The 12,184-nt window shown below is 45.1% G+C and overlaps 1 protein-coding gene across 6 annotated transcripts in view; it reads left to right on the top strand.

The window, feature by feature from the left end:
• The window catches only part of TMEM71 (transmembrane protein 71), a 30,964-nt gene extending 19,210 nt beyond the window's left edge, over positions 1 to 11,754 (top strand). For all 6 annotated transcript variants that reach the window (XM_029923644.1, XM_029923640.1, XM_029923639.1 and 3 more), the window contains exons 6-10: positions 1,355 to 1,522; positions 5,425 to 5,500; positions 9,423 to 9,484; positions 9,591 to 9,651; positions 10,628 to 11,754. In XM_029923644.1, coding sequence (XP_029779504.1) covers positions 1,355 to 1,522; positions 5,425 to 5,500; positions 9,423 to 9,484; positions 9,591 to 9,651; positions 10,628 to 10,721 — 461 coding nt within the window. In that variant the 3' untranslated portion in view covers positions 10,722 to 11,754. The remainder of the gene's footprint in view (positions 1 to 1,354; positions 1,523 to 5,424; positions 5,501 to 9,422; positions 9,485 to 9,590; positions 9,652 to 10,627) is intronic.
• The last annotated feature ends 430 nt before the right edge of the window (positions 11,755 to 12,184 follow it).

Here is a 12,184-nt window from a genome sequence, read left to right as displayed (position 1 = left end):
CGTGCCTGGGAACCACCCTGCCATGTTCTCTCTCAAGTTCATGTCTTTCCATCTCCTCCTCCTCTTCCCTCCCTCCTCCTCCTTCCCCTCCTCCCTTCCTCGTTCTCCTCTCTCTGACCTTCCCTCTGCCTGCTGTGTCTCTGGAAGAACTCCTACGCATGAAGTTTCCACTTTCATCCCGTCTTGTGTGGGAAGCCTGCTTGAATCCCTCTCGCTCCACCCCCGATGGACTCAGACACTCTTTCCTAGACTCTCCCGGATGCCTTCTGCTGCCCTTCGTTGGAGCAATGACCCCACTGCATCCAAATTGTTGGCATGTGTGTCTGGCCCTCTCCAGACCACAGCCTCTTTGAATGAAAAAAAGAAAAAGTTTAAGATGTTGATTATATTTTATCCAGCATTTCCAGATATTTTGCAGAGGGAGAATTACCCTCACGACACTTACCATAGCTATTCCCTGTCTCCCCCACCAGACCTGGCGGAGGGCAATGTGGGTCTGGGCACCGTCTTCTCCACCATTGTAAGCTAGCGGCTAGGTCAGGTCCTGGCATGTAATCACATCCGGCAAATGTCTGCTGAGTGAATGAACGGGAAGTAGAAGGCTCTGGTTTGGTGATGAAAATGGTCTCACCATCTTCATGTACCCACCACACACTCTCCAATCCGTCTCCACTGCCCCCAACTCACTTGGGGACTAAGGGTGAGAGAGTCTATCTTCTATGCCTGAGTCTGAGGTTACTATTTCATGGTTTCTTCCAGGGCCACTTGGATATGTTTTAATGTTTATTTATTTATTTGAAGAGTGAGTGAGCAGGGGAAGGGCAGAGAGAGAAGGAGAGAGAGAGAATCCCAAGCAAGGAATTCTTGAGCTGAAGTTCAGAGTCAGACGCTTAGCCCACTGAGTCGTCCAGGCGACCCCAGGCGCCCTGGATTTTACCATCTCCCCCAGCCACTTATTACCTTATTTAAATGAATATGCCGCAAAAGTGTGTGGACGGTGCCACCCTCACCCAGAGCCACTCCATTAACTCCAAACTCCTCTCCGGGGAAGTCAGTGCCTCCTGTGACCCAGGCTCAGTCTAGCTTTCCAGCTTCATGTGCCACCGGGTCCCTCTGGTCCAACCTCAGTGGCTTCCGGCACAACACTTCATGCCCCTGGCCTTTGCTTGTCTTTGCTCTGAAGAACCTTTTCCTCTGCAGCCTTCAGAGGTGAGGGCCGTTAAAATGCCACCTGACCTGGGGACTCATCTCGCCCTATTCCCAAAGCGTTGCTATGGGGATGGCCATCGGCTACTGCGCCTCCGGAGGCTGCGACCCCACACACGCATGCACACACTGAGCCCTTCTTTTCCAGGAGAGGATCCTGAGTGTTCCGATGCCTGGGAGTCTGAGCAGCCAAAGGCAACCTCCTCCTCTGGCCACGCTGTGTCTTGGACTCCACCAGAGAACTCCCTCGACCTGGCCCTTCTGTCTCCAGTGACAGCATCTGAACATTTCCCCGGGAACATTCTGGATCATGCAAGTGAGTTGGGTGGTGGTTGGGTTTTGTTTTGTTTTTTAATCTTTGCCACCCCCAAAGACTTTTTCCTTACAGGGCCAGAGAATGACTTAGAGATGACTAAGGACTAAGGTACACTTGGGAAGGATCAGGGCCTGCAGGGAGCGGGGGCGGGGGGACCAGGTTGCCACAACCCCGGGTGACGCATGCGCAGAGGAGGTGCCTTCATCCTGAGTGTCAACTTAGAGACAACGGAAGGACTGGATTTTCAGCGTTTATTTTTCGAAAACCCTGAAGACATTTGGCAAAATGTTAAGCTTTGCTAACGCTGGGTAGGATGTACTCAGGTGTCTGTTATTTTATTCTTCATACTTAGCTGTGTGGTTGACATTAAAGAGGAAAAAGAAAGAAAAGTAGAGGAAAAACGTCCTTTAATGCAATACCTCTGGCCAGGACAAGTCAAAAGATATAAAGGTATTGGTATTTCCTGTCAGGAGCGAATCCGAAATCAATTCAACAAGCACGCTCTTCAACCTCTAGGTTGCCAACGTTGGATTAATCATGTTTGGACCCAGTGTTGCATCAAGGCTGTGCCCTCAGCTTGCCGAGGTTCGAAGCCCAGCCTCCACTTGTTAGCTGTACCTCAGAAGCCGTGTACCGAGCTCTCTAACACAGTATTTTCATCTGTAAATGGAGAGAGCTAGATCCTACCTTGTAATGACTAAAATAAGCACTTAGCAGCACATGTCATGTAGATACGTACTCAAAATATATGTGAGATTATGGTTACATAAGACGGAGGTTAAACAGAAGTATCTTATCTTTGTCTTCACAAAACCACAACATTCACTTTCCTGACCATCTTTCCTTTCCCAGAGACCCTTAGGGCCCACACCACTTTGTTCCCAGATCAGCCACTAGGTGAATGGTAAAGGCTTTTGTAGTTCCCCTCCAGGTGCTGGAAGGACAGAAAAAGCAGCTTTTACTGGTTAGACAGTCTCTGGCTCGTCTGCAGCCACCTTTTCCAGGGATCCCACTTTTTTTTTCTAGGGGGAAGCTTGTTAAAGTGACCCTTCCTTTTGTGTTCATCTGGCATTCAGGGCTCCGCTCTGTGGTGCCGTTTCCTCCACTGCTGTTGCGTGTTTATGGCTGCGTCTTGTCCAGCAAGCTGTGAGCTACTTGGGGGTAGGTAGCATGTCTCTGTCACCTGGGGATGCCAATCTACCGCAGTAGCACCTGGCACAGAGCAGGTGCTCCAGAACTGGTGGACCGGTCAGGTGAGCTGTCTCCATTTTAGAGATAAGAACACTCTAGTTGAGGCAGGTCCAGCAAGCCTTTCTTTGTACATGTTCTTTGTTGTGTCTGGTATGTGTCCTCCACCTGCTATTCCTGGAAGACTCCTACTCTTACAAGGCCCAAGTCAAAGAGCACGTCTGTGGGGCCTTGTCTGCCCCCTTCTGGCTGGGGAAGGTAATACATCCCTGTGATCCGCTAGTGCTCTGAATCTATCTCTGTGGAAACGATCTTGCTCTTCCTCACCGGGTTACAAAGCCCTGGTTGGATGAGATCTCCATCCGATTCTATTTGATCTCCTTCTCACATAGGTTGTGAGTGTGAGGCCAGGCATGTTCTACCAGCTTAGGATGTAGGTGTGCCCGACATCATCTTTGTCAGTCAGGATATTCTGAGCTCCAGCGGATGGAAGCCCATCTCAAGATGGATTAATCAGTAACACGATTTATTGGTTCATTAATGAAAATTCCAAGCATAGATTTCAGATTCCTGTTGATCTGAAACTTCTTTTGTTGTCTCTTGTCTTTTGTGTGAGCTTTGCTCTTTAAAAGAGCATTACTCCATGGTGGTTCTTGGTGGCTTTGTCCCTGCAACTTCCCAGATTCCAGTCCAGCAGAAAGAGAGGCTTATAATACGAGGCTCAGTTTCGTTGGTTCTGGAAAGGTCCCATGTACATGACAAAGCCAATCACTTTGTCCGTAAGTCTGTGAAGCTCCACATGGCTGGGAGTGGATTCAGTGCTAGGAGTGAACTCAGTCTCCAAGTGAACCAGGCACTGAGAAGGGAGACGTGGCTCCCCAAAAAAATATGGATGCTGCCACCAAAGAGCAACAGATAGATGCTAACTGTCCTCCATGAACTTGCAATCTAGTGGGGATACCTAGGGGAAGAAAACAGCAATTATTGAGAAGTTTTTATTTAGTTTGAGAGAGAGAGATAGACCAAGAGAGAGAGGGAGAGAGAGAGGATCCCAAGCAGGCTCCCCACTGTCAGTGCAGAGCCAGATGTGGGGCTCGAACTCATGATCCATGAGATCATGACCTGAGCTGAAATCAAGAGTCAGACACTCAACTGACTAAGCCACCCAGGTGTCCCAGAAAATAGCAATTTTAACTCAATATGAAAACACTGCTGATGGAAATGCATGAGGGATAATGGGGGTGCAGAGAGGAAGCTAGAGGCCGCAGGGGAGTTGAAGGAATCAAGGAGGGCCTCCTGAAGGAAGTTACACTTAAACTAAGCCAAACTAGATACTAAGTAAGTGGTTACTGATGGAATGAACCAGTGCATACCTTGTACCAAATCACACAATTGTCTCTTTGTAGAACGCGAATTTAAACCAGGCTCTGTTCCCTATTCAAAATCTAACGATTTTAACAGTTTGTCAAGCTGGGCTTGTTTCTGTGAGGAAATGTTTTCCAAATTCCACGTCAAATCAGAGTCAGCTAAATACAAACACACGGGAGCAGGATGGCTGCGTGTGCAGCTGAGCCCACAATAACTTATTTAATTCACAGTATACATGAAATCCTGTACATTTGGGGTGACATCATTCACAACTGCTATATTTCACATTGCCAATCTCCAGTATTCCACCCACACTGTAGACTAAGAAGGCTTTGTTAGCTGACTTGATCTTCATTCATAGCATAAATAGCAAAAATAAATAGAGTCCCGGCACAAAGGCATTCCAAGTTTTAAACAACTGTTGCAAAAATGAGCCTTTGAAGCATTTGGGCAGAAATTAAGTTAAAGTCTGTTTATCCTTTTCCTCGGAACTTTATGTGATCATCCATCAGGCAGCTCTGATCTCTTTAAGGTGATTAGAGTAATAGTCAGGTTTGTGATTGATTTAACGCCTAGCTTAGAACTCCTGGAGGATTTGCCATCATTTTCACTGTGGCTCTACAACCCAAAATATTTTACTGAGAGCCGAGTTTTGCAGGGACAGATAGTTCGTAATATATATGTTCTCTTTTCTGTCTTTCGGAGGCTCCCAGGATGCAAAGTGGCAATTCTCTTTCCCGGCCCCATTTCAGGCAACACACTCTGTTCTGACTGGACGTGGTTTGTGAACCTTGGCTCCGGCACCTCAGAGCTGTGCGACCTTGAACAAACTTCATCATCTCTCAGTCCTAGTCTTCTCACATGCAGTGTTGACAATGGTTCCTACCTTACGGGTCGGTTGTGTTGATTCCGTGAACTGAGCTCTGAAAACTCTTTGTGAATTACGAGGTGCTGTATGAATTTCAGGCATCATCATCATCATCATCATTGGAATTAGATTTCTGACATTAGCATCCGTTCTACCAAGTGGTCCCCCAACATTACAGTAAAACGCAAGCCCCAGACTGTTTATGTAGTAGAATCATTCTGTAACAACAGAAACAACACCCTCTTTGCTGAAATTATCTAATGAATAGACCTGTACCACATTCGATACTTTTATCTTGTTACTTAGGGCAAATTGCTGGAGATGACATACATTTGAAAACAGTTTCGTTGTTTTGCGGTGTGTGTGTGTGTGTGTGTGTGTGTTTTGGTGTATAAAAAAGAAACTTTAGTACAATTTTGTTGTATCAAGATTATTAGCAATGGTTTCTAATTCATTTATTTTTTACTTTTCCTATTAGAAAGCAGTTTGTGGAGAGAGGTCTTCTTTCCAGCAGTTCTGCTGGCTGCGTGCTTAATCATTTGTGCATGTGCAAGGTAATTCAGATTTTATTTGCATGCAGCAGTGTTCCATAATTAATGAAGCTGTAATTGATTGATAATTTCCTTGCCTTATTCCACAATGCATGTTCAGTAGCTCTGTGGTTAAGATTTGTTCAATTGCCTTTGCCCCTTAAGTGCCCCCTTTTCTAGTACTTCCTTCCTCTCATTATCTCACAAAGCATACAAAAGCAGGTGGATCTTGCTAGAAATTGGAATTTGTTATGTATCATCCTTGGCTTACATCCTCAGTGACTCCCTGTTACAGATACAAACTAAGTAACCCCACCTGGAGTTCAAGGGCACTTGGAATCCCCACGGACACTTCATCTTTCTCATTGTGTTTTTATATCTTAACATAAAGTGTCTCTTCCTGGGAAGTCCATCAGCTCCTCAGAGCGTATGGTGCTCTTGCCTGATTATAGGAGTGTTTCTGTCTGACCCTCTGTCCAGCACGCCCCTCCTGTTCTTTTTTTGCCCAAGTCTACAGGGCACTAGTCATGCCCCTTTTGTGCTAAGTGCACACGTGCCTCAGGGCCTTTGCACTTGCTGTTTATTCTGCCTAGTACGGTCTTTTCTAGAAAGCCTCATGACATGTGTCCCTTACTTCTTTCTGGAATCTGTTCAAATGCCATATCAGGGAGGCCTTCCCTGACAACACTGTGTAAATAGCCACACACACACCTCACTGCACTTTTCTTCCGAGCACTTATCACCTCCTCACCTATTATATGTTCATCTGTTTAAATGTTAATGATCAATCTCTTCCCGCAAGACTGTGTGCTGCCTGAGAGCACAGACATTCTGCATCTCCTTCACTTCTGTAGTCCCCGGTGCCAGAGGCTCTGTTCAGTCAATGAAACAGGTATAAATGGTCCGGATCTGGGGTCTCCGTGGCATGTGTGCTCTGGTCAGCAAGTGCTGCTTGCTCTCACACCCGCCTCCTGAGGGTCAAATCACTTGGGAGAGCTGTGTTTTTAAATACCAAGTCCTGCATCCCAACCCTTGTGATATGAATTTAGATCTAGTGAGAATCTGTATTTTAAAACGAGCGTCCCAGATAATTTATAAGCTTAAGAATTAGTAAGTCTTTTTAGGCCACAGTGGGGCCAAAAGAACAGAATGTGGGGGAGGTCCTGTGCTAAACATAAATTTGCAAATTTCTGCATTGTGTATCCCAAGTCAGAGGATCATATGTGCATTAGCATCAGAAAGGCCCGTGAAATGACATCATGAAGAAACAGGATTGGCTTTATCTTACTTAGCATTTCCCAACCATAGTGGATCACGGGACCTTTTATGTTATTTCACAGAACTATTAGTGAAATGTTCCTCTTCGGTTAATTCCTGTAGATATCCACCCTGCCCCGGCCTCTTAAGAAAGAAGCTGGACAACCTGTCCCTTGAATGTGAGCTTCATTTAGAAACTTGCTTCCAAAAACTAGAGCCTGGAAAGAGGGGAAAAAGGAAACTTGGAAAACCTGGCAAATGTGCCCTCGGATGCTCAAGGTTAACACCAACAGGGAAAAGTTATGTGGATAGCATTACCCTTGACACGAGCTGATGAGACCGGCACTTTGCAGCTGTGGTCTCCCGGACCCCAGCCTAGCCAGAGGAAATCTCACACTGAGGGACATTCTACACATTGTCTGGCCAGGACTCCTCCAACCTGTCAAGGTCAAGGCAACTAAGGCAAGTCTGAGAAACTCAAGGAAATACGAGTAAATGTCTAAGGCATTCTACATGGCATCATGGAACATGGGTAAATTAGGGAAGAACCGGAAAGTACAAATGGCACATGGAGTTGATAGTTGAAGCTGCAATGTTGGTCTCTTAATCACAACAAGGTGTCAACGTAGCGTAAGATGCTGATAATTAGGGGGCGCCTGGGTGGCTCAGTCGGTTGAGTGTCCTACTTCGGCTCAGGTCATGAGCTCATGGCTTATAAGTCCGAGCCCCACGTCGGGCTCTGTGCTGACAGCTCCGAGCCTGGAGTCTGCTTCAGATTCTGTGTCTCCCTCTCTCTCTTTGCCCCTCCTCTGCTCATGCTCTCTCTCTCTCTCTCAAAAATGAATAAAAATAAAAAAAATTTTTTTAAACATGCTGATAATTGGAAAAGCCTGGTGAATGGTCTATGAGAACCCTCTGTACTATTTTTGCAGCTATCTAAATATCTAAAGTTATCTGAAAAATGAAAAGATTATTTAAGTAAGAGATTGGTTAAGAGAAGAATCATTGATATGGGCAACAGCATGGATGAGTCTCAGACATAGAGTGTACCATTGCGGATACCTACAAAATTCAAGGAAAGGCAGAATGAATCCATTTTTATAGATAAAAGAATAGTGGTTAATTCTGGGGTAAAGAGTAGGAAGAACGGCAAAGGAAATGTCAGAGACTTCTGGAAATAATCCTATATCTTCATCTGGGCAGCAAATGCAGGAGTTCAGGTTAAAAAAAAAAAAAAGATGTGCACTTTAAAGGCTTTACAGTACATTTGTCAAATCTCAAACAAACTTTTAAAATGCAGATAAAGAGATGTCGAAAAGTGTATTCATCACAATTTAATAATGGCTGCTTTAGGCCAATGGAGTTTTTTGATGATATTTCTCTTTTCCTTTGTATGTATATATGATTTCTCTCAGTGATTCGTTTTTTGAAACTAAAAGCAACAAAGATATTATTCTTTTTTTATTTAAAAAAAATTTTAATGTTTTATTTATTATTGAGACAGAGAGAAACAGGGCATGAGTGGGGGATGGGCAGAGAGAGGAAGAAGTAGAGAAGTAGAAGAGACTCGGAAGCAGGCTCCGGGCTCTGAGCTGTCAGCACAGAGCCCCATGCGGGGCTCGCCACAGGCTGTGAGATCACGACCTGAGCCGAAGTCGGCTGCTCATCAGACTGAGCCACCCAGGCGCCCCTATTCTTTTTTTTTTTTTTTTTTTTCAAATCCACGCTGTGAAACAATACCCATCAGACTGGTAGAAACCCTCCATTTTAACACACTTTCTGGGTAAAGTTATAAAGCAATGTGCATGTGGATTTTCTCCTTCGTTTTATCAAGACATTTTGTGCTTCTGTGGTTACCTTTCAGACTATGACTCGTCTTGAGTTAAAGAGTTAAATTTTGTGTTCAGGTGGGATGTTTGTGTGGAGGCTCATTGTTTTGCACGTGGACGTGTTGTTTCAGCACCGTTGTTGGGAAGACTGTCCTTTTTCCAGGAAATTTCTTTTGCTCCTCTGTTAAGACTCACTTAACTGTATTTGCATGGGTTCATTTCTGGTCACTCCATTCTCTTATTGACCTATATGTCTGTCATTTGGCCAATACCACACTATCTTTATTACTGTAGTTTTAAAAAATTTTAATGTTTATTTATACTAGAGAGAGAGACAAAGTGTGAGCTGGAGAGATGGAGACAGAATCCGAAGCAGGCTCCAGACTCTGAGCTGTCAGCACAGAGCCCAGCGCAGGGCTCAAACCCACAGGCTGTGAGATCACAACCTGAGCTGAAGTCAGACGCTTAACCCACTGAGCCACCTAGGTGCCTCTTTATCACTGTAGTTTTATAGTAAATTTTAAAACCATAAGACTTTATGGGACGCCTGGGTGGCTCGGTCGATTGAGCATCCGGCTTTGGCTCAGGTCGTAATCTCACGGTTCGTGGGTTCGAGCCCTGCATGGGTCTCTGTGCTGACAGCTAGCTCAGAGCCTGGAACCTGCTTCAGATTCTGTACCTCCCCATCTCCCTGACCCTACCCTGCTCATGCTGTCTCTCTCTCTGTCTCTCAAAAATAAAAAACATTAAAAAAATTTTTTTTTAAGTCATAAGACTTTAGTTAGCCCAAAGCTTTAGTTGGCTCCTGTGTTGGAAATGCATACTTAGTTTACGAAGCCGGAGAAATCCTGTTGTTTCAGATGCCTTCTGGGAGGAAGCGTAGCCAGCATCCTCGCATGCCCGTTGATGATAACTATTGCCTGTAAGTAACAATTTCCCAACTGATTCCCCAGATCCCTTCCCTGTATTTCATTCCAATTTGGGTTGTTTTGAAATAACTGTTAAATATTTTCTCTTTCTTATCCAAGATGCTGTCAAGTCATTGTTTCTCAGTCTTGCCAACTATTTCAAAGGCGCCACCTGGGCTCAGTAAGTGTTCACTGCATTATCTCATCGTCGTGACAAGGACGACTAGGATCTGTGATCTGAGAATGCTTTTTGCTGAGTAATGGATGGCCGTGGCCACGTACAGGATAGGTCCAGATCATTCGTCTTGAGAATACTTTCCGTTAACGCCAAAACCTAATAGCATTCTCATCCTGTCTCTTGAGTTTTTACAAATTCTTCAAAATTGAGAAAATTAAGCTTCGAGACAATAGAACTTAACAAATAACGTGGACTTAAAAGGTTGAAGTCCCATGTGAAAGTGTTTGCATAGATTCATAGCACTGCACTTTACAAACATCTCCTATTAGGAAGCCTTTATCTTATAGTTTCCCAAAGAGCTCGCCAACTGCCCATGAAATGGTCTCAGTTACAAAGTGTGATTTCTCTGCCACCTCTCCCTCACTGAACAGTCCCCCTGTGTGCTGACTGCCGTGGCTTGTCATACTTCAAAGGCTTATTGGGTTCTGGGTGAGATGCTCACAGAATTTCAAACAGTCTGCAAAACCCCATCCCACTGCAAGATGGATCGTGTTAATTACCTTCTCTTCAATATGGCTGCCAGAGGCCAGCTCCCCCAGCTTGCAGAAGGAGCTCTGTAATTCAAACTGGTTTACTGGCCTTTGCTTCTGACACTGTCGCCCTATTTATGAAATCATTGTGTTAATTCTGAAATCACAGTGGGACTTCGTGACGATTTATGTTGTTTAGAACTCCAGACGGTATTGATTTCATGACAGTCTGAGTGATGTTTCTCCTCCTTTCCGGGCATTCCAGGTTTCTGGGGGCAGGCTTTGATATAGCTAAGATGTGTTTAACCTCGTAGCTAGAAAATTGGGTCCTGAGGTCACCCAAGATATCCTTATTTCTTAGCCCTTGTATATTAATGACATTTATTTAAAACTCCTCTAAGACACTCACTTGCTTCCCCCTGGCTGCCACTCACTCTCTGTGTCTGCAGAACTTGGAAGTGCACCTCACCAGCATTAATGACACATTTGCACTCATGTTCAGCTTTCTGGGCTGAGATGTCGCACTCTTCAGGACTGGAGTAACCAACAATGTCTCAACAAAAGACTTTCACCCAAAGAGCCACTTTGTAACTCAACTTTCAACTATCGCTGCTTGTCAGATGGTGTGAATTGTTAAATGCCTTCTCTTGGGGTTTTAAGATGAACTTGTGCAACTAAGCGGAAAGATCAGCATCACCTTGTTAAGAACTCAGTAATGAGAGCAGAGTCTCTTGAAGCATGGTGCAGGGCGCATCTGTTCTAGAACCTACTGGAGAGCCTCTATCCTGATCCCAGCTCTTCTGAATCTGAATTTCCTAGAGCTCCTCATTTTTAACAACCTGTCTAGGTAATTCCTGTCGTGTCAACTGTGAGAACCCTGGAAAGATGGTTTGTAAATTCTTTGCCCCTCGATTTCTAAAGTAGCATCACGTAATCTACTAAGTCTCTGTTGAGAACTGACGATACATTATGTGCTGCACTGAATATCCGGTTCTGCTCGGGTGGAGTCCCTCCCAGGGGTCAGACACTTCCTCTCGGGGCCAAGGCTGCCATGCCAAGGCCTCGGGATTTCAGAGTCTAAGGAGACCTGTAAAGGGCAAGGTGAAGTCGCATTTACTATGGTTAAGTGCAAGTACAGAGTCAGCACAGAGGCTAGGGACACAGCGGGAGAGAGGTTCTGCCAGACTGGGAGGGACGGGGGGAGTGGGCAAGGAAGGCTTCCCGGACATCTGGAACCTGACCTTGGGGGGGAGAGTGTCACCTGCTGCTTTCAGAGACCTCCCACTGTTCTGAGCGCCTCATTTGTTACCTCCTAAAAGAAATTAGATCACGATTAGGATGCTATTTCTCTCCTACACACTCTCATCCACAGCTTCAATAAGATCCCTCCTTTGATTATTTGTGTATGCACTTTAACTTCTTCTCTATTTCTGCTCCAGTTTTTCCTGTTTGCTGCCCCCTCCCCTGCCTCCTGTCCACACACTGTTGCATTAAGACCTGTGAAAACAAGGACCATCGACTTCATTTTGGTATCTATCTCAATATCTTGAGAATAGTACAAACCAGGCGCGCCTGGGTGGCTCAGTCGGTTAAGCATCGCGCTTCGGCTCAGGTCATGATCTCACGGTTCGTGACTTTGAGCCCCGTGTGGGGCTCTGTGCTGACAGATTGGAGCCTGGAGCCTGCTTCAGATTCTGTGTCTCCCTCTGTTTCTTCCCCTCCCCCACTCACATTCTCTCTGTCTCTCTCTCAAAAATAAACAAACATAAAAAAGGAGAATAGTAGCTACACCATAAATATTCATTAAATTGAATGTATTTGCCATGCCATTTCTTAAAGTACTTCGTTTATAGCCAAGAGCTCTGTGTCTGTGTATTAAAGGTTTCGCAAACCTTTCCCTCATGCAGAAACATATCCTGAAGCTAATAAGCCAAAGACATGGTGATTAATATCGAGAGACAAGGATGACCCATACATAAGGCTCCTCCCACAGGCAAGGATGAAAA

This window comes from Suricata suricatta, chromosome 15, assembly GCF_006229205.1.
Source record: "Suricata suricatta isolate VVHF042 chromosome 15, meerkat_22Aug2017_6uvM2_HiC, whole genome shotgun sequence".
NCBI lineage: Eukaryota > Metazoa > Chordata > Mammalia > Carnivora > Herpestidae > Suricata > Suricata suricatta.
This window is presented reverse-complemented; position numbering and strand designations above follow the sequence as displayed.